Source organism: Punica granatum, chromosome 2 (assembly GCF_007655135.1).
Source record: "Punica granatum isolate Tunisia-2019 chromosome 2, ASM765513v2, whole genome shotgun sequence".
Lineage (NCBI taxonomy): Eukaryota > Viridiplantae > Streptophyta > Magnoliopsida > Myrtales > Lythraceae > Punica > Punica granatum.
Window position 1 is genome coordinate 32344748 of NC_045128.1, and position 21290 is coordinate 32366037.

General features: G+C 41.1%; 5 protein-coding genes across 7 annotated transcripts; 2 read left to right on the forward strand and 3 right to left on the reverse strand.

Moving 5' to 3' along the window:
* Positions 1-2726: 2726 nt before the first annotated feature.
* On the reverse strand, positions 2727-3470 carry LOC116197068. Its single transcript, XM_031527083.1, has 2 exons — positions 3086-3470; positions 2727-2994 (listed from the first exon to the last, which is right to left on the reverse strand). Exons 1-2 carry the CDS (start codon positions 3456-3458, stop codon positions 2978-2980), a joined length of 390 nt encoding a protein of 129 aa, XP_031382943.1. The 5' UTR covers positions 3459-3470; the 3' UTR covers positions 2727-2977.
* Positions 3471-4486: 1016 nt separating this feature from the next.
* On the reverse strand, positions 4487-5798 carry LOC116197067. The gene is made up of 2 exons (XM_031527081.1): positions 5342-5798; positions 4487-4900 (listed from the first exon to the last, which is right to left on the reverse strand). The coding sequence occupies exons 1-2, from the start codon at positions 5666-5668 to the stop codon at positions 4709-4711; spliced, it is 519 nt and encodes a 172-aa protein (XP_031382941.1). The 5' UTR covers positions 5669-5798; the 3' UTR covers positions 4487-4708.
* Positions 5799-6592: 794 nt separating this feature from the next.
* Positions 6593-9899, reverse strand: LOC116196786 (rop guanine nucleotide exchange factor 5-like). 3 transcript variants are annotated; one of them, XM_031526687.1, is made up of 7 exons: positions 9744-9899; positions 9206-9648; positions 8782-8898; positions 8523-8677; positions 7948-8409; positions 7490-7846; positions 6593-7328 (listed from the first exon to the last, which is right to left on the reverse strand). In XM_031526687.1, exons 2-7 carry the CDS (start codon positions 9498-9500, stop codon positions 6879-6881), a joined length of 1836 nt encoding a protein of 611 aa, XP_031382547.1. In that variant the 5' UTR covers positions 9501-9648; positions 9744-9899; the 3' UTR covers positions 6593-6878. The 3 variants fall into 3 exon arrangements, with proteins under 3 accessions (XP_031382547.1, XP_031382548.1, XP_031382546.1); XM_031526688.1 differs by having other exon boundaries at positions 7948-8238; positions 8335-8409; positions 9206-9869; XM_031526686.1 differs by having other exon boundaries at positions 9206-9875.
* A 5618-nt stretch (positions 9900-15517) lies between these two features.
* LOC116196788 (UDP-glycosyltransferase 76B1-like) lies at positions 15518-17612 on the forward strand. The gene is made up of 2 exons (XM_031526689.1): positions 15518-16299; positions 16593-17612. The coding sequence occupies exons 1-2, from the start codon at positions 15825-15827 to the stop codon at positions 17489-17491; spliced, it is 1374 nt and encodes a 457-aa protein (XP_031382549.1). The 5' UTR covers positions 15518-15824; the 3' UTR covers positions 17492-17612.
* A 1713-nt stretch (positions 17613-19325) lies between these two features.
* LOC116194818 (UDP-glycosyltransferase 76B1-like) lies at positions 19326-21066 on the forward strand. The gene is made up of 2 exons (XM_031523716.1): positions 19326-19604; positions 19879-21066. The coding sequence occupies exons 1-2, from the start codon at positions 19464-19466 to the stop codon at positions 20773-20775; spliced, it is 1038 nt and encodes a 345-aa protein (XP_031379576.1). The 5' UTR covers positions 19326-19463; the 3' UTR covers positions 20776-21066.
* The last annotated feature ends 224 nt before the right edge of the window (positions 21067-21290 follow it).

Consider the following 21290-nt stretch of genomic DNA (forward strand, 5'->3'; position numbering starts at 1 on the left):
CATCCATACTTCTCAATCAATCATGCATGACGGTCTGGACTGCAGAATAATATTTGATCTTTTCCTTGATCGAACTATATATATATATATATATATATATATTTGCGTTATGAGTTTTGTCGAGTGCAAGATCCCATTCGAAAATTTTGAAAACAAATACCTATATATGTAAGACTATATATATCATATATATTGTTGATTAAACTCTCGAGTCAGGGACGGACCAAGGGGACTAGGGTGGCAGTCGCCCATCTCCGCCTCCCTTACAATTTCCACACTTTATAATAATTTATATACAATTCTTCAAATTTTGATGAAATTTTTATATTCGCCCTCAAGCTTGTTTGCTATTCTCGCCCTTTCAGGAATCTTGCCCCTTATGTCCAAATCCTGAATTCGTCCATGTCTTGGGTTAAAAATTGGACTTTCCGCAACTTTTACTCTCAATATTGATCTTTAAATCATACCAAAAAAATCCTAGGGAGAGCAGTGAGAGATGATTTTCGAGATCAGCTCCAAGGTGATCTGCCACTTGCTTGGTAGCGACCGGGGAGTAGTGCCTATTTCTTGGCTCGGATAGAGCTCATTTTGGATTCACTGTAAAACGCAATTGTTAAAACCTATAATAACAAAAATGACTTAGTTGACTTAGTTAAATATTAGTTACCATAACTCAGTAGCTAAAGGTTTCGACAACTAAACAAATAAAATTGTGCATGGTTAAAAGATATTTTAGTTATTAAAAGTGACATTTTAGCAATTAAAATAGATTATTTAGTTGCTCAAAAAAACTATTTTGTTGTAGCGACGTAATGGTCTGAGCACTGTGTTGCAGTGTGGCTCGGGAGGAATTGGCAGCCTTTTTTCTTTGTTGACCGAGGAAATTACGCAAAATAAGGAACTGGTTTTTTTTTTTTTTTGTACATTCCTTGCTTTTAAGCACATGGAGTTAATATATGATCACAGGGGTCTTGATTGATCAGTCATGACCTGGACCAAAATTGTTCGGGTTTGGCTGACTGCATATATTTATAAGACAAAATTTCTAGATAACTTTACCAACTAGACTAGATTAACTTATTGCAAATTCTTCTGCTTCCCCACCGTGGGAATTCAAGAAATTTAGCTTGACCCATCTTGTCAATGATCGCCGATGAATTTTACTAGTTAGAAGGGTGTTATATTGATATTTTACCTTGCTATATTACTGCAAGGAAATAATTACCGTTTACGAGTCGAAATTTTTTCCTAGATTTTTCTTGACAATTAATAGAAAGTAAATATCAACAATCAACTTTGCGAACAAAATAATGCAGTATTTGTCATTTGCTATGAGACAATACATATACTTGCACCAAAAAAAAAAAGGACTTTCCATACATTTTTCTTTTTCATTTATAAGACATATGAGCATCAACTATAACTGAAAAAAAAATCACATTAAAACTCTTGCTATACTTTCCATATATAAGAATGTATATGTATAATTGTTTGTTTTTTAATAACCAAAATTTTCAACCCCAAAAAAAGAGTCTGACCAACAACATGTGTGATCGTCGCTGTAGAGTGTTGTTACCATAAATGTTATCAATTACTTTTTTTACAATTCAACATTACAATCATTACTTTTTCTCAATTATTCATTACTTTTTCAAATTTTTTTCTCATAATTCAATAACACAATTATTACAATCCAATTAAAATCAAAACTCAACTCTATTTACCTCTAAAACCAAACACATATTGTTAGAAATAACGCTTGTTTCATATACTGAGGTCCCCATCTTATCCTTCGACTGAAAAGGAATGGAGGGCATCTTATGTTCCTTTTAATTTCTTGAAATTGAAATTGAAAAGGGCATTATATGTGTGTGACTATATATATATATATATATATATATATATATATTATTGAATCGTATGTTTCCACAAAACTCAAAAAAGAACATTCTTATTAACCCTTCAAAGACGTAATTGTTTCCTTGTAATAAAAAAAAAACTTAATTGTTATGGTGACTTAACCCTTAAAAGACGTAATTGTTTCCTTGTAATCGAAAAAAAAGACGTAATTGTTATTTTCTCTTAACTATTCATCACTTTTTCATACTTTTTCTCATAATTCAACAACACAAATATTACAAACTAATTAAAACCAAAACTTAACTCTACTCAACTCTAAAACCGAATACAATTATGACTCCAAGAACATAAGCAAAACTGATCGGAACTCACGCATCTTTGGCAAAGCTTTTTCTGCTTATATAGTCATTGGCATCACGATTGCTCAAGAGCCAAACAATGAACGGAGCTGTGGGAAGAGTGGAGTGAAATTCGAATATCAAGTGATCGTACTTAAGAGCTGAAGATCCTCGATGCATTGAGTTTTAGAAAACTTCTTAGTTTGCTTAGTGAGAATTCGAATTAGATTCCATGTTCTATATGTTTGATTATGCGGACAGTTCAGATATCTACAACAAGTTGGAATTGGTATGCCAGCATTGCGATGGTCTTGATGGCAAATATGCAAGGGGCCATATGCACCTTGCCCCAAGCTTGGATGCCTCCCACTGCAACAAATCGCCATGTAGAGACGGAGAATTCCGTCTCTACATGGCGAGTCTCTACATGGAAATTCCTGTGATCATACCCATGCATCTGATGGTATCCATTTTGCTGCAATGTTGATACTAATGAATAATTCCTAGCTAGCTACTCCAACTTCAAGATCAATAAAATCAAGCCCCGTGCTAGCTTGGGATTAAGCGTAATGGACTCGAAGAAAAGCAGAACCAAGATTACAAGGTAGATGTTGGTTCAACAATCTCCCGATACATGATAAAGCCAGAGATGTTGCCTCTCCAATAAGTTCGGTACATTTATTCAAGATGTCTTGATTTAAGAGTCACCCTAATTAGTTGGAACTGTAAGACTCGAGAAAGGTCTCAACTCGAGTGACGACCCTAGCAGCCCCGAGTCCTTAAGGCAGAGTATAAGCTGCAAAAAAGTTTTAAGCACAAAATGTTAAGAACTGAACAACAGAGAAAAAGACGTGCAGAAAAAGGGTAAGATCAGAAACATAACGAACCTCCGCACTTGTAGCCGACGGGGCGATCCGCGATGTTGCAGCGCTTGGGGATGGTGACGGCAACCTCAGGCTTAGCTCCCGAGCTCTTAGCTGTGTTTGAGAGCATAACAGCGCATAGGCAACTCGGGTTCTGTCCCATCTTCTTCACTTGGAGGCAGCAGCTGCTCGAGACAGGGGCATTGATGTCCTGGACAGCTGACATGCAAGGGGCAAGCTTGAAGGCCTCTCTGTCGGGAGAGGATTTCCCACACTCATTAGCCCCATCCACTCCACCAGAAATTATGAAAACGCTGAAAGCTGCAATAAGCAACAAGAGAGTGAACTTTTGGCGCGTCATTGGAGTTTCCATGCCTAATAAGTACGTTGTGTGCATCCTGAGTTTACCGGGCAGGGGTGTTGGATTTATAAAGAACGAAGAGGCCGAAAGGTGAGCACACGTAGAAGAGCATAATCAGTGCTAATGGTGGATACAGCACTAAAGAGCAACTTTTGTTTATTGCAGCTTACCTACTTCTCCGTTAATGCATGCTTAAGATAATATAGCTTTTTTGGCCAACGAAGACAGAAGTGCTCTTTAAACTTTCTGCGGCCACTCAATCCAATTTTTATTCAAGGAAGTGAATCCTCATCAGCAGTCGAAACTCGTACGATATGATTATCTACAAGAAGTTCATCTGCAGCTAAGGATTCCCGCATTCAGTACAGCACTCTCTTTTAATTGTCGTTGGCAACAGCAGTTTGTCATATGAAGAACGATTCAACTCAACAGAGAGCTGCTCCAACTGCATAGGGTCCCCATCAAGCATCAGGGGAAATGCTTGTGAAGCCGACTTTACATCTTTTTCACAACCCATCAGATCTTTAATCCAATTACCATAAACTCTCTCTCCCCAGTCTATTAGATAAACAAGTTGCTGCAAAAGAGTTCATTGGACCTAAGAATGATTCCAAGAACAGCCCAAGAAGCAACACGGAAAATACAACAAATTTTACTCACCTAGGCCCGTAGATTATCCTCCCGTTGATATATGCTTGCGGAAGCTCTGCCTTGGAAATGGTTGTCCATCTGCGATTTTTACTGGAAGAAATCTACTTGCTGCTAACTCATCTACAGCTCGCACGATAATTTCCTCCATCCATTTCCACATTCTCTATTATCTCAGCTGTGTAAAAGTTCGCCACAAGCTCAAGGATAGTGAGATGGCTGAGATGCTTACAAAGCTTGATTAAAATATCATATAGTGAAAAATTATGAATTCGTAACTCTCCACTAAATTCCCACCTGCCCCATTATCATCAAGAAGAAAAAACATTATAAATAGAACCACTCAGGAAGTGGCCATTGGACTTATCAAGAGCCACTACTGAGGAAGAAGGAACCATTTTGCGAGCTTCATATAATGAGAAACAAGACAAACAATTCGTTGCAAGGAAATAACAGTTAAACACTATTGACATAACAATGATATTTCTCCCGTTCATTGCAAATTGAGCCTCCACAGATGCGATTTCAAGTGATATTACACTCAGTAGCTTTTGAGATGAGGAAACTAACACGTGAAATCAAGTGATATTACACTCTATAGTTACATAAATTCCTCAGTAGCTCTCAAGTCGACAGAACTAACGCATGAATGCATACAGAACAAAAGAGCTGTATATGAGGAGAGCAACAGGGACCAGAATCACGAGCGGCACGACAGCTGCGATGCTGTGTCCGCTCCCGCAGGTCAAAGTCCCGAGCTTGATCTGAACCACATTGACCAGCGCCAGCATCAGGAAGATGCACCCAGAAACCGATCCAGCACTGGATATCTATAGAAATTCATTTCAGAAGGATCAGTTTCAGCGTATCAAAAGCAGGGCAAAGATTACAGAAACTGCAATTTCCTTATCCGCACTTCGTGCTGCCTCTCGCATTGTATTCCGAGAAATTGAATACACAAGATTATGATCGCATTCTTGGACAAGTGTAGTTCTTAAAAAGGGAAGAATTAATGGCTTCATATTTCGAAAGAACTGAATTTTAATGGAACCCATTTATCGGTTTTCTGAATTTTGTCTAAATCAGACACTCACTTCAGACAAATGATGGTAATTTAACTCAACCCAACAACAAAAAATCATAATATGAGCTGAGAAATTTCATGAACAGCAAGTAACAGTGAGTGTTGAGGCAAATATGCAGGAAGAAGGAACAATTGCAACACAGATCGTATGATTGCAGAGGAATGATATGTGAGAATCGGATGGTACCAGCATTCCGAGCCGGAGAGCCTGCCGGTCGACCCGGACGAGGAACTCGAAGGGGTGGTAGGTCGGGGACCGGAAGATCCGGATCGCCTGCTTCAGGGCGAGGGCGATGAGGCTGGAGAAAAGGAAGGAGCTGAAGGAGTACACGTGGAAGGCGACGAGGTCGCGGGCGTGGTTGGCCCCAGGGGCGCACGACGGCTTCGCGTTGAGCGTGTTGTTCGGGTCCCACGGGTTCCACGCCAGGCCGATGAACACGGCCAGCGTGAAGAGGGAGTTCACGTTCACGATGCCGTCTAGGGCCGTTATATGGATGCTCGTTCCAGCCGGCATCCCTGCGGTGGCGCCTAGCAAGTTCGCCGATTAGGTTTCCGTCGCGGCGGAGGTTTCAGATTTTGGGTGGCGGTGGAGAGAGGAAGCGGAAATTAGCGGTGCGCCGGTCGTAGTAAAGTTGCAATTTCTTATTTTATATTTTGTTAATAATAAAAAGATAAATGGTGAAATGTGAAAAAAGTAGGCAGTCGTCCATACAAGGAAGCAACGTTTATGCTACTTTTCAAAAAAAAAGGAAGCAATCTTTGTGCCAAAAATGGGGAAAACAAAAATTCTTTTTTTACCTAATTTCCATTTTTGTGATAGAATACAACGTTCTGCTAAAATAAATTAATGCAGGATATAATCGAAAGTTGCTACGAATTTTAGTCAGAACTCACCAAATTATTGTTACCCGTAGAGTTCGACATGAGTTAGTAATAATCGAGAACTTATTACTGCACTTTGTTGCATATCATTAGATGAATTTTTTCGATTGAAGGAATAGGTATGTTGCAATTTCATTGTTTAGATTGAATCCGACAAGACCGAGCTGGTGGCAGCTAAGGCGATTCCCGCCCGGTCGGTCCTTGATAGAGCTTTTTGTGCAGCTTTGGAAAGGCATCGCACTCTTCTGCTGACGACCCGAGGTGACTCTCCCTGGCAATTTCTTCTGCAGTGCTCAAGCAAATCATGGAACTCGTCATTACTGGCTCGACTCCGGAGGTAATTGTTGGAGCCTGGTGACTAGGATTTGATATTGGATATTTTGGTATGTCAAAGACTTGCTTGGACATGATGGTCATTCTATTTCCCGGTATGATTCGAGATCCATAGATCCAACAGCCATGGAGGGCCTAATCCTGGATCGATATGGAGTAGGAACCTCGTCAGGAACGTAGACTACTGATCTCAAACAGAGTGACATACTCCTGCAATCCAATCTAAAGCTCTCAAGGAGTATGATTACTGATTAATGGGACTGATATGAATACAACCCGCGAGAAAGGTTTCCGTGTAATTCACTAGGCTGTCAGGGAACAACATCAAGATGCACACTAACAAAAAGAAGAAAGAATGAATACTTGCTGCTAAGTTTCTCCTCCAGGCAACACGGGGGAGAAACTACGAGCTCTATGAAATCCGTATCGGCTATATAATAGCTCGAGATGCAGCTATATCAGCATTCAGTTATAGTAAATAGCTGTAACACTTCACCCGAGAGTCTACATCATTTTTCTTCCTTTTGGTTCAAGGTCTGTAGAGAACAAGACCCTTCACTTGTGTTCCCTCCCATCTTCGGCTTCATGTCAACGCCAAGATAATTCGTCAGAACTCTCTTCACTCCAAGGCCACGCCGAGGAGGCCGGTTAATACCATTGCCGTTGCCGATGAATGGAGTCCTCTCCGCCTTAGCTGGGCTAATGAGAGGAGCAGGTGAGAAGCTCGGTGTGTTGAAGGTAGGCTTGTACGGACTGGTGGAGAGAGAGACAGAGTATGGAACTGGCGGCAACTTCTTGTGTGCGTGGGAGATCATGCTGACTGTGGGAACCGAGGAGAGTTTGTTCGACTCTTTGGTCAGATCGTCAACATAGAGGAGGTCGTCTATTCGGGCAACTATGTTGAACGCAAGGCTCTCCAGGACCCTTGAGTAGCTCTCGAGGATTGATTTTCCAACATCCTGAAAAAATGTTCAAATTCATTAGACAACATTTCTTTCTTTTTCAGCCTCCGGTGAAGTGCAGTACCAGTTTTTACCATCTGATGGGGCCTTTTGGTCTGCTTGGAAGAAGCTATGCATATAGCCGAAAAAGAATCGGACAGTAGAATCTAAAGTCGAACCTTGTTGTACTGAATCTTCGTGGTATCTAAAGTTGTTTGGGTAAGACCAGGAAACCGCTGCTTGAGGCAAAGCAAGAGGCATTCGGCCCTCTCCGCGAGCATTTCCCTCTTATCTCCATCCAACATCAGGTCCTTGACCATCTCCCACGACGACTTGTTGGTGGATTTGCTCGGGTGTGTTTGGGGCTTGGAGTGGGCCCTCCGACGCCAAATGTATATCGAAGCTTCTGCACGGTTCGCAATCTCTAGAGCCACGTGCTCCGAAGACAGATCAAGGCAATCAAGCAGGCATTCCGCAGAGAAGTGGTCCGATGTGATGTATCGGTATATTACATCACCAAGAGACACTCTCCCACTCTGGAAAACAATCGGCATTCATCATTGGATCTCAATTTCCCTTCATCTTTTCTTGAAGACATTCAGAATCAGTGGAGTAATCAGAGTATCAAAATTCTAACCTTTGGGAGAGCCTCCAAGTACGAGTCGGGCACTTCCATCTCCGACAAGGCAGTACTGTTAATGGCCATAGCAGCTTTAAGAATTTGGCTCGTGCACTCTCGAGTGTGACTCAACTGCTTTCTTGAATTCTCGCTTAGCCCACCGGCGGGAACCCGTGGAACAGGAAGCCACCACTTCTCCTCTTGGCGCTGAATTGTCCTCCGAAAAGAGGCGGACCCATCAGCTTCAGGAGCCACTATCCCTTGGTCGACATACCAAAACTCTGTGGTCGTGAAACTATCCAATATTTCCTGCCAAGTCAAAGAAAAGATTAGAAAAAGAACTTTGAGACCATCAAAAGATCCAGCTTGCACTATCCAGCCAAAACCAACGGGACAAGATCTTACGAGAAGCATGTTATCGAGCTTTCGTAGAGCTGGAAGGTTGATGAAAATATCTGATCTCGGCCTGCAAGTCATGACCTGCAAAGAACCAACAGCAGGATTACCAATCAATAAATGGCCCAAGAACTGAATTAAGCTGATTCCACCAAAAAAAAGAAAAACGACAGAGACGAATAGTTAATAAGAATTACCTCCAGCTTACTGCCATCAGGAAATGTCTGCCATGAGGGTATAAGCTCGACAATGTGCTCGCTAACACAGAGAAGCCACTCCATCTCCCTTCGCCACATCGATCTCTTCTCTTCAGGCAAGGGTTCTAACCTCCACAGCTGCCCGAAAATGGTTGCTGAATTGGTTGCCATAAGGGGAAAAGAAAAAATTACATCAGCAAGGCCGAGACTTGAAGGAATTGAGCACAGTAACAAGAAAGTCTACTAAAGGCAAATTTACCACAGAGATTGGTGATGGCATTCGAAATGGCCAGAGCCATGGGAACCCCTTTTCCCGAACCCGACATGTCCTCACCCAGCAACAGTTTAGCGAACCTCTCCTTCATCATGTCCATCTCTATTCAAAACGAATGGAATTAATCCCGAATCAAACAGGCTGCTCATGAAAACGGAACATATGAACGCACTCAACCGAGGCAATGAAACATCAGTTTAGTGAAACTTTTTATCACTTTTATCATTTAATAGTTACCGTCCACAGGGCGGCCCAACAGGTCCTTTGATTTTCAAATTTGGAGATTTTATCCTAAAAGGAGCTAACAGCTAAAGTAAAGTTCTGCTCTTTTTTTTCAAAATTTTGAACAATCTTCACCAATCCACTGGCTTCCCTGAACTAATCACAGCCCACCTCGGACAAAGCTTACCTGAAAGCTTGGAGCTCAGTTTCTTCAACTTCGAATCGTCCAGGTGGGTTTTCTTCTCACCCCCAGTTTCAGCAGAAACAGAGCTTCTGGCGACATCAGCTTTCCTGATGGGCCAACCCAGAGGGGATTTCATAGACCGGTCCTTGGCCTTTGGAGCTTCCTCAGTGGAAGACCCCTCGGTGGTGCCGCTGCTGAGGCTGCTCTCCCTCGACTCCGCGCTCGACTCTGTGAGCAGCTCTGCCGTCGACTCGTCCCGGCCCCCGCCGATAGTCCTCCTCTTCGCCGAGCTCCCCATTTCGAACCTCCCCCCACAAGAGAACACGTATAGGCCAGAGAGCAAGATCAAGAAGTGAGCCAGAATGAGCTGAAGACGGCAGCTCTAGAACAGGAGGTGGTGGGAGCTCAAAAAGACATGATTTTGAACTGCGGGTCGCTGGAAAGGACTGAAATTGAAGCTCGTGGCAGGTTAAAGGAGGAACTTTCCGTGCTGGGTGTCAGCTGTTTCGGAGAATGGATGGACAAGACAGAGGGACCTCACCGTAGATTTTCAGTCTGGGGAGTCTGTCGGGGGTCGGGGCATTGCTCGCTTTGTAGCTCTTCAGATTTTCTCTCTCTCTAGAAAGTGTGTGTCTTTCTCTCACTAGAAATTTGATTTTTAAAGAGAGGGAAGGAGGGGCTAACTGCCAATGGCCACATGCCACACCCTTAACGTCTCTATTGGCACTCCTGTGAGTAGAGGGTACGTTCAAAAACAATAAATAAATGAATAAATAAACAATTAATGAACAAAAAAAAAGGGGAAAAAAAAACAGAAAAACAGAAAGCTTTGGAGAACTTGGGAGATTTCCTTGTCAAACTTTGTTTTGAAATAAAATAAATCGGGCTAGATATGTTTTCCTCCAAGGTTTGTTTTGGTGCAAATCCTACGATAGAATTTTTATTTCAATGCATTAAATTGCGCAGTGTTCGAGTTACTAGTAAGTCCTGTAATATTTATTTATATTTATATGAAGAAATAAAAATAAATCGAACAAAATCGAAAATCATATCCATAACCTGACTATATCTCTCTTATTCACGTTGAATACTTTGGGCCTGCTTTGAACGGTGGTTTGTCTATAAGTGGACTCTAAAAGTGAGGTGAAATTTTAATAATTAATGTGTTTGGATTTAAAGTTGAATTGAGTTGAGTTTTGGTTTTAATTAGTTTGTAATGATTGTATTGTTAAATTATGATAAAAATGTGAAAAAAATAATGAATAGTTGAGATAAAGTAATAATTAAGTAATGATTGTGTAGTTGAATTATGAGAAAAAATGTAAAAAGTAATGAATAGTTGAGATAAAGTATTGATTAAATAATAATTGTGTTGTTGAATTGAAGATAAGTGGAGTTGAATTGAGTTGAGTTAAAAAAATTTTAATATCCAAACACACAATTTGAGGAAAGGATAATTGATGGATTTCAAATAAAAAAAAATAGACAACCGAAAGATATACTAATCACGTCTAGTAATATGGTGAGCCCTAATATTTTCGAGATAAAAACTCTTCTAGAACTAGTTTTTTTTTTTTAAACTAATAAATTAGTTTCAATGAGGAGCCTACAAGATCACAAGAACACACAACTCCTTACCGTTCATCTTCTCGTGAGCCTCATTGATGATTCCAATCCCTGTACATGTAGAGGAACATAATCTTTATTATCTTTCGTATACTCAAACTAATATGTTTCAAATGGTGAAAAAGAAAAAAAGGTCATATATTTCTTTTTCTCAATGAGTAGAGGTCATAAATTTCAATAATTTAGTATATTTCTTTCGTGTATAAATTACAGTTCGAAGTCAGCTAGTAAGAAAATCAATTTGTGTTGAAATCTAAATCGAAAGAAAGAAAAAAAAAAACAGAGAGAGAGAGAGAAATTCAGTTTATAAATATCTATTGGCCAAAATAGAGAGAGACTTCTTAGCATATCTTGTTCCTAATAATTAACTTTTAGAATGCCCAATTTTAGAGACGGATTATTCTATCTTATCATTGAGGAGAAATTTTAATTGCAATCGCTTCAATTTTTTCAAATGTTTCATCCCATTATAAACTCATTAACGAATTAATTCTCCTACTTTCGATGAAATAAAACAAAAAAGTGACCTCTTGCACTATATTTGGACATGGTAAATTAACCTCGTTTGGATATATAGTCTAATAAGGGGAGATGAAGGGAAACATTAGCATTTATTTGGAAAATTTATAATTGACGAATTTTTAACTATTATTTCCACCTCTTTTCAACCCTAGAATCCTAAAACCTCAAATTATGATTGAAAGAAAATTAGGATCCGAAGGAAAATCGAGGTAAATAGTTCCCCTCATTTTTTTCCTCTCCATTAAAATTATAAAACCAAATAGGGGGAAATTTTCCCTTCCCTTCCTTTATTCTCAATCCAAACAGAGCGTAAATCCAGTATACGAATAAGAAAATGCCCATTCCACGCTTTATTGTCGATAACTGCCTATCCATGCTCTCGAGTTCATTTGCACAAAAAAGAAAAAAAAAATCTAAGCTAATCAATTCGAAGACTTGAAATTACATGGAGACGCGATTCGTTTGTAAGGGAGGGCTAGTCAATCGATACAATTTCCTAATTTTTGCCTTCTTTTCCGTTTCATTTTTGGCCATTTTATGTATATTTTCATAATAGAAATTGGTCATTACCGAATTTGAATTTTTGAACAGGGAGGGATATTCTGTCCGTGTGGAAAGCTACGGCTACGGCTACAGGACAGAAGCTGCTTTATCTTTAAAATGGCTAATGGCTAATTTCCATTCGCAGCCACTCCACAATCATCAGGTCGCTATTTCGTCATCCCACCTTAGACTTTTTTGCTGCTCGAAGAAAGGAATTCATTAAATAGAATCCCAATTCAGTCCAACTCCAACCTACCTTTTTGCTATTCTTTAATATAATTTTTGCACCACAAATTTCGTGAAAAAAAAAAGCGATCTCCTTATCTTCAATTACTTTTTTTTTTTATCAGGGTAATTGTTAATCGCTTGTTGTCTCTTTCTTTGATCATCCCTTGTATGATTCTGCAAAACAAAAAATTCCAATATCATCTTCTTCCACTATATATATGTTTGCATGCATATAATATATGGCTTTTAAGGCTATGGGAAAATAACTTAAATAATCACCAACTTTCTATTTTTTTTTTACGTTTTATCGTGAATTTTCCATTTTTCTATGAAATATACACAAACTTGTAAATCGTTACACCGTCTACCATCTATTGGCCATTTCGTCACCCTAGGTGAAGTGGCAGGCTGACGGTGCTAAGTAAAATATAAAAAGGACAATGGCATTGATATGAGAAAACACATTTCCAGAGAAAGATTGACTAATTGCAGAGGTAAACACAAACATAATTCTCTTACATTGGTAGAATGTGATGCATTAATACTTGCTAAGGCCATCTTCAATCCACTGTTGGTTCCTTGGGAAATTAGATTTATTGTCTCGAATACTTTAGGCTGCTTTTCTTTTTGTATGGAATGGCGATGTACGTGGACACCTAGATTGGTTGACCTTCTAGCTCATGACTTGGGACATCTAGGCTTGATCACGTCGAATTTTAATACCTCTGGTATGTTTTAATCAGGGTATGTACAAGTTTCTATTTTACCCATTCATCAAGAGGTGTAGCTGAAGTTTCGATTTCGGTCCTCAGATTTTAAAGGCCTGTTTGGTTTCGCAATTGTATTTTAGAATCACAATTCTAACTTAATTCTACCCACTACAAAACAAAATAACTCATACAAAGTCAAAGAGTGGGTCCCATTTTTATCACTTTTTCCCACAACAAAACAACATAACTCATACAAAGTCAAAGGGTGGGCCCCATTTATACCACTCAAAATCAAAATCTAATTTTAAAATCCTACTATGAAACCAAACACCACCTAAACTTTCTTAAGGACAAGGCTGACATGGACAATGTGTCGTGCTACTGTATGTACGGTGTCAGCAAAAGTTACTTTTTAACTCGTGTAAAAAAATAGAATTGAATTGAACCATACGGATAAGAGCACCCAATTCAAACCATGAAAGCGAAATTCTGCACAGATCACCACAACGGCTAGCATGAAGTATTTGTGGACGGTCGATATTTACCATTTTCTTTAATATTAAACATTTGATTTTAGAAAAAAGAAAGCAGCAATATTTCTGGCGAAAAGGAATTAGAAAAAGCCGCAAAAGGGATTGCATGCTTAGTAGATAGCCGTTTATTCGTGATTTTATAAAGCAGCCAACTCCTTGACCTTTTAGGAGTCGAAATGATTAATTTTTAGTACAAAGCATGCACGGCCGGGCACTCTTCAAATTCGAGTAACGCCAGAGCCACCGAATCGTGATTGATACATGTTGTGGGTACAGTTTCTCGCATAATTCGGTTAAAAATTCATAACTCACTTGTCGGATTGAATGTCAGGATCGATCTACCAAATCAAATAGTCACAAGATCGAATCCTTTTGATGAAATTTAAGTCACTTTTCCCTGAATATTCAAAATATTATCAGTATTTTATTCATGGAAAGAATCAAAATCTGGCCATAATGGACGAACTTCATTCTTAAGTAGTTGAAGCAAAGTACGATGTTCAGAATACCATGCCAGACCTCGAGGCCTTGGCTTGTCTACCTCGAAAATTGACCCATGGGTTCACCGTGTCGTATTGGCTAACCGGGATCAATCCCTAGCTTACCTTGGGTTGCCAAAAATTGCGAAATCGAGATTATAGCCTATCAAAAGTGAAGAGGAATTTATCATTAATCCCAAAAGAAAATTGTAAAACAAAACTAGGACCGTCGGGAGGGTCTCGAATCTGAGCTGAAACCAACCCGCCCATTATTTCCAAGTTCACCAGGAAGGAAATTATATGGTGTGGGCATGAGCACGGATATAAAAATGGGGAAGCGTGGGGTCGTCCGTCCAATGGAGGAGTCACGTGCATGACCGTTACCACCGCCGTTTAGTCAGACTAAAGACATATGTGTAACGGTAAACTTTGGCCTGAAGGATTACATTTAAATTATTCCTCGTTCTTTTCTTCTTTGTCTTCATGGCCAATCACAGTCCAATGCCGTTCATGAAATTTTGATCCGACAATTTCGTTAAAAATCCTTCTTTTCGACAAGATACTAGGAAACTTCTGGCATATAGGTACGACAAATTATAGCTCTTAAAATAGGGCATCTATTAAAGCAAACTGAATTTGAGACAAACCTTCTCGAGTTGGATTGGAGTTCCGTTTAAGTGCACTATTATCTTTGGAGTAATTTTTGAAAAGTTTAATTCATACTTAAGTCCGGCAGGATAACGTCCGAAGTCAAGATAAAGAAATTGGCTTTAAGTTTGTGGATAACAATCGAATTTAGTATAATCGCCAAAAAAATTGTAAAATTAGAAAAGTTTTTAATTAGTTCATATAAGTTTACTTTGTTTTTACCCATCAAAAAGGAAAAAAAAAACTTTTTTTTTTGTTTTTTTTTTGCTCGGTAACTTTTCTTTTGTTTTGAAGAGAATGAATATTTGAAAACTTCATGCTAAGAGAAAACATTCAATGTGTGTTATTTATCATTTATTATTGGTAATTGGTGCCAAACTCCCATTGATAAAGTGGTAGCCCGTGATTTTAGTTGGTTAGCGAGATCCATACGTTGGAGTTTATTATTTTACGAATTTTTTTATCTACAATAAGTAAAAGTTATTGCAGTGAATGTTTTCTCTTTAGCTGGGGCAACGTTTTGCGCGAGTATAGAAAAGAAGCCGAGTAGGCTCGTCAAACAAAATAGTCGCATTTTCTGTAACAATTTGCGTTCCATCTTCTTTCCAGCTTATTGCTCGTCTCCGTTTGCACGGGCCGAGCTTGGGGCCCATTTGTCTCGAGTCCATTGTAAGCCCAACAACTGGGTAGTTTGCCTTACCTTCACCATGTGGAAATAGAGAACAAGACTCTGTCAGATAACAAGATTCTGTCAGGATTAGATGTTGTTTATGATTAATTAAAGAAAGGTGTTGCAAATCAAGAGGTCTAGGTTCGATTTAAAGGGATTGTTCGTACCTTTTTATTTATTCGCTGTTAGGATTTTTATTTTATTGTTTTAGGCTAATGAGTCTTCTTTGTAACCGAAAGAAAAAAAGAAAAAAAAAAGAAAAGGGGTTGAAGCATTGGAATTTATTGGGTGGCTTAAGAATCATTACGGAAATCTAAATCTTGATGCGGTTCGGCAACCTTAGTCGAGACCGAAACGGATATATTATCCTACCAAGTACTTCTCATCAAATAGAAAAATCTTAAAGGCGCACACCTCTACGTTGTCTCGACGAAGCTGCCCAGGATAAAATATAGTCTCCACCAACCCGCTTGTCTACTTCCAATCCAGTGTCGGTGCCACTGACCAGTCGGCAGTCTGCTTATTTCATTCAACATCGTTGTTCCATATGTAAATCTTGTCCAAGAAAGACAGTTTCCGGTCCTGGCCTGGCTGTGTTGCTCCTTCAACTAAACCATAGATCCTGAAGTGTCTGTTTCCGTTTCCATCTCCACGTGCTCGGCGATGGAGCAGAGGAAGGGACGGCGGCTGGTACTCTTTCCGATGCCTCTACAAGGTCACATAAACCCGATGCTTCAACTTGCCCAGATCCTCCACTCAAAGGGCTTCTCCATTACAGTCATCCACACAAACTTCAACTCCCCAAATGCTTCCAACTATCCCCACTTCACTTTCCACCCAATCCCCGACCGGCTAGACCAGTCTGACCCCGCCATGCCGTCGAACATCGGGTCCCTGCTCTCCCACCTCACCACGATGTGCGAGGGGCCCTTTGAGGACTGCCTGCGAAAGCTGATGTTGGACGAGACCGACGAGCCCATCGGGTGCTTGGTCTCGGATGCATTGTTCCACTTCACGCAGGGTGTCTCAGAGAGGCTGAGGATTCCTAGGATTGTGCTGAGGACTGGCGGGGCCTGCTCTTTCCATGTCTTTGCTGCCTTCCCTTTCCTCAAGGAAAAGGGTTACCTCCCAGTACAAGGTAAATCCACAGTTTTGAATTTTTCTTGTTCCTAGACGATAAAGTTAATTCTCACAGGAAGCTTAAACTTCACCCTCGCGTTCCAAAGAAGTTGGGGGCTCTAATAATCTTACACCTGACAGAATCCTAGCCATACATCTTACAAAACCTGTTAATATGATGGTCTAGACATTTTCAAAGCTTCTATGAGTATGAACTTGCTATGAATAGAAACACGGATTCATCGGAAAGACAACAAGCCGAATCGATTGATACATTTCTAACTTTCTACCTTTGAATATTCCTAATATTAGATTCTAAGCTCGAAGATCCAATAATGGAATTGGCGCCACTAAAAGTGAAAGACCTTCCAGTGATCAACACAAGTGACCCAGAGAAGCTCTACCAACTGGCTACTTCTATGGTCAATTCAGCCAAGAACTGTGCCGGGTTGATTTTCAACACATTCGAAGACCTGGAACAGTCTTCCCTTGATAAACTCCGCTACGAATTCCTCATCCCAATCTTCCCAATCGGGCCCTTCCACAAATTCTGTCCGCCATCTCTGAGCAGCTTGATAGCCCATGATGAAACTTGCATCTCTTGGCTTGACAGGCAAGAGCCCGGGTCTGTGATCTATGTGAGCTTCGGGAGCATAGCAGCAATAGAACAGCCTGAGTATGAGGAGATTGCTTGGGGCTTAAGAAACAGCGGCCGCCCATTCTTATGGGTGATCAGGCCCAGTTCAGTCGACGGTGTGGACGGACTTAACCCAGGGCTGGAGGAGAGAGGGTGTATCGTGAAGTGGGCCCCGCAAGTGGAGGTCCTGTCTCATCCCTCGGTTGGAGCCTTCTGGACACACTGTGGGTGGAACTCAACCCTGGAGAGCATCTCCGAAGGGGTCCCAATGATTTGCATGCCGTGCTTCGCGGACCAGAAGGTGAACTCGAGATTTGTGTGTGACGTTTGGCAGGTGGGGGTGGAGTTGGAGCGTAGTAACGGGCTAGAGAGGGGGAAGATCCAGAGAGCTATAAGGAGACTGTTTGACGAGAAGGAAGGAGAAGAGATCAGAGACAGGATGCTTCATTTGAAGGAGAAGGCAAGTCTCTGTCTCAAGCAAGGCGGATCTACGTTCCAATCGATCGGAGGTCTGGCTGATCATATTTTGTCCTTAGAATCGTTAACTTTCAGTGCTCGTGAATCCACAGTTTGATTGTAACTTTCATGATTTTGCCAATACTGAGGTGTTCAGCTTTGTTTGAGCATTAATTTTTTATTCCCCTTAAACAGCTCACGCAAGTGAAAAAATCTTTGAGGATTATGCCCATAACTAATTTTTGGTCTTGACAATGTCACTTTTCTGTCAATTCGAAGTATATACTTTCAGAAAGCAACAAAAAGAGGTTGGAGTAACGGATGCGGCATTTAAAAACTCGATACCTGGCAAATTTTGGTCCCCTGATTGGGACATAAAGTTGATGCTAAAGAACAATGAAGCAACATGGTACGTAAGGAAGATGAGTGGCCATTAATGATAAATTCCAACAATGATGCTTATTCTATAGGGCAGGGGTTGGTTTGGTCTAGTTCAGCTTGATTTTTCTAAATGGGTCCACTGAAACCAAATCACACCGGAGAAAAGCGAAGATTCAGAACAAGATGAACTGGTTCATTGGTTTGTTCATTTCATGGTTCAACAACTGAACCAAACGATACCTTCAAAATGAACATCGAAAGGCCAGTTCCTCCCTGTGCTCAGTTTTGGTTAACCTCTGTTTTAAGGGCCTTTTCCGAACCCTATCAAACACCCACTGAGTTGAACCTCAGGATCAAGAACTTTCGTTTTAAATGCTCTATAAACAATCACACCTCTGAAAAAAAAATGGCAATTGTTCCGAGCAGTTGTGTTGGCATATTCTCTGTGAGAGAGATACAGACACCTCGATCACAGGAGAAAATGGACGGAGTTGAATAACGAAGGCCTGAATATGATCCTAATTCTATTTCATTTTGCCCAAATCTTGAGGTTAGCTACACGAAACATACGGAGGATTACTGTACCTTATTTAGTTCCGTGCAAGAATGAAAAGAGCAAATCTAAACTGTCTTTCTTCGTCTAACTACTTACTGGTCAGTGATAACTGCTTTCATCTGCCGAAAATAGTTAATATCATTGACACCTCGGAGATGAGTTACTTTCGTACTTACTGATAAGCAAGCATTTATAATTCAACAATAATGGACCTCTTCGGTCATCGAAATCTGCAGTATCATGCTATGCTTTTACAGTTCCTGCGTGACCTTTTCAGGACGTCATGTTAATCTTCTCCTTTGTGTCATCATTGAGTGCAGACTCGGTACAGCGTCTAGAACTTAGTGGTTCACTTCTTTCTCGAAAACTCTAGCTGTCATAGTCCGAAGGACATGGACAACCAAATTATTTTCTGCCATTTCAGTCACCACCTCATGTTGCGCATCGGTTTGGTACTCTTCGTAGCATGTCATGTTTGATGTATCCTTTGATCTGGAGGTGACAATTACCATTTTTTGCCAATACAATGGAGTTATTTCTATGAAAGATTCAATCTATATATATATGCTCCTCGCAGATTGGGGATCTCTAATTAATTGGGTTGTCCCGACTGATCCTAGTAAGTGATGGTTGAGCCTGCTACGTCTACTCATTTAATTGCGGTCGATATACATTTTTGCTGCAATGGCCTATTTTGCGAGCTGGCGTCACTTTGACATGGTACTTGAATACAGGTAGGTACGAATCAACAATACAAGCACTGACCATACACGAGAACGGAAGCAGAAAACAATCCTTTCCATGGAAATTACAAGCGAGTCGAACAACCAAATGAAAGGTCTTCGAGTGATCCTCTTCCCGGTTCCCTTACAAGGCCACATAAATCCACTCATTCAGCTTGCGGATATCTTATACTATTGGGGCTTCTTGATTTCCATAGTTCAGACGGACTTCAACTCCATCAATCCTTCCACTTACCCACACTCCGACTTCCATTCCATCCCACTCAGCCTGTCCGAGACTGACTCCGTCACTGGGGATGTCATTGCTTTCGTGCTGAAACTTAACAGCTGCTGCACAATTCCCTTCAGGGAATGTTTCTCAAGTATTCTTTCAGATCCTTCAAAGAGTCGGGTCGCCTGTCTGATAACAGATGCAGTCCTATACTTCACTCAAGCTGTTGCGGACGAGTTTAACATCCGAAGGTTGGCTCTGCGGACATCCAGCATCTGCTCTTTTCTTGCCTTTGCTGCCCTTCCGCTTCTCCGTGAAAAATGTTACATTCCTCTACAAGGTGAGTTTCATTTATCTGGTATTTTTCCCCTTTACTGGTAGGGTGTATTCCGACATCATCTGCTTCATTAGTTTCATTTACACTTGCCATGGTATCGCTAGCACATTATCGGGACCCTGTCCCTAGAAAAGTTGCAGTTCCTGCTCATAAATCATGATTTTCTGCGGGTACGTGTAAAACCTAGCTCATATGTACACAAGGCAGAGCCTTAAGCCATGCTACTATTTCTTTTTCTAGTGATGGTCCACTTTGAAACTGCTTTTCCATATGCCAGGCATTTGCAGAATCTCAACTAGAAGAGCCCATTCCTGAGCTCGCACCATGCAAGATCAAGGACATCCACATGATCAAGACGGGAAACCCAGATGACATCTTCAGGTTCATAACCAGCATGGTCAGAGGAACCAAGGCCTCTTCAGGAGTTATCTGGAACACATTCGAAGACCTCGAACGGACCAAGCTAGCAGAGTTTTCCCAGGAATTCCAAGTTCCTGTTTTCCCAATAGTACCATTCCACAAGTACTGCCCTGCCTTCTCCAGTAGCTTACTAGAACCTGACGAAAGCTCGCTTTCGTGGCTTGACAAGCAAGCCACCAACTCCGTCATTTGCGTAAGCTTTGGTAGTCTTGCAGTGATTAATGAGAAGGAGTTCCGGGAGATAGGTTGGGGGCTTGTCAATAGCAAGCAGCCATTTCTGTGGGTGGTCCACCCTGGGCTGGTCCCAGGGGCACAACGGCTTGACCCGCTTCTTGAAGGATTCCTCCAGATGGCTGGGGAGAGGGGGCGTGTGGTCAAGTGGGCCCCGCAGCAGGCAGTCCTGGCCCACCGAGCCACGGGTGGGTTCTGGACGCATGGGGGGTGGAACTCGACACTGGAGAGCATCTGTGAGGGGCTTGCAATGATCTGCCAGCCGGTCTTCGGGGACCAGAGGGTGAACACGAGATACGTGAGCGACGTGTGGAGGGTTGGGATCCACTTGGAGAATCGTATCGAGAGGGGAGAGATCGAGAGGGCGATCAGGAGGCTGATGGCAGGTGAAGAAGGGGAGGAGATGAGAGGGAGGATCTGGAGTCTCAAGGAGAAGGGAGAGGCTTGTCTTCGACCCGGAGGAGTATCATACAAGTCCCTTGAAAGACTGGCTAGTTACATATCAGAAGTCTTGAGTAATTAATTGCTGAGTTCAAGTGCTGGTGGTGAAGTTCTGTTCGAGGTTTGATTAGATTATAGTGTTATTCCTGTTTGTCATAGAAATTGATATGCCGGTGTCGGCCGCTTATGCTGAAGTTACGAATGGAAGTGTCGAGAGTCGAACTTATGCATGTTCGTGTAGACACAATCATTTAATTCGAATGAAGCAATTAGGAATATAATGATGTAACAGGAACTGCGTGCCTTGAAGGTCGATGCATGCCGTGTAAACATCCTGATCCCAGGACAAATGAAAAGATCTTCAGTTTAGGCAGAGTGTTTGCGGGGTTAAGCTCCAAATGAGCGATCAAACAGAAACTAACAGATACAGAGGGCTGCTGCCTCGTAAATTAGCTCTAGCTTAAATTTAACACGTACTGTCCTTATTAAAGAATTTATTCATCAGCCAAATTGTGAGCAGATGGCGGCTGCATCTGCTCTGCTGATTCATGTTTAAATTATACTACATACCAAGATTGCTGGATGAACAAGAATTTC

Excerpts from the sequence above, each read along its gene's own strand:
- LOC116196788 (XM_031526689.1), top strand. The coding sequence starts at position 15,825 with ATGGAGCAGAGGAAGGGACGGCGGCTGGTACTCTTTCCGATGCCTCTA. Across the intron at positions 16,300-16,592 it reads GGGTTACCTCCCAGTACAAG|ATTCTAAGCTCGAAGATCCA; the intron begins GTAAATCCACAG and ends TCCTAATATTAG.
- LOC116196786 (XM_031526687.1), bottom strand. The coding sequence starts at position 9,500 with ATGGGGAGCTCGGCGAAGAGGAGGACTATCGGCGGGGGCCGGGACGAG. Across the intron at positions 8,899-9,205 it reads ACTGAGCTCCAAGCTTTCAG|AGATGGACATGATGAAGGAG; the intron begins GTAAGCTTTGTC and ends CGTTTTGAATAG. Across the intron at positions 8,410-8,522 it reads CTGATGGCAGTAAGCTGGAG|GTCATGACTTGCAGGCCGAG; the intron begins GTAATTCTTATT and ends GGTTCTTTGCAG.
- LOC116194818 (XM_031523716.1), top strand. The coding sequence starts at position 19,464 with ATGCAGTCCTATACTTCACTCAAGCTGTTGCGGACGAGTTTAACATCC. Across the intron at positions 19,605-19,878 it reads ATGTTACATTCCTCTACAAG|GCATTTGCAGAATCTCAACT; the intron begins GTGAGTTTCATT and ends TCCATATGCCAG.
- LOC116197067 (XM_031527081.1), bottom strand. The coding sequence starts at position 5,668 with ATGCCGGCTGGAACGAGCATCCATATAACGGCCCTAGACGGCATCGTG. Across the intron at positions 4,901-5,341 it reads CTCTCCGGCTCGGAATGCTG|ATATCCAGTGCTGGATCGGT; the intron begins GTACCATCCGAT and ends GAATTTCTATAG.
- LOC116197068 (XM_031527083.1), bottom strand. The coding sequence starts at position 3,458 with ATGCACACAACGTACTTATTAGGCATGGAAACTCCAATGACGCGCCAA.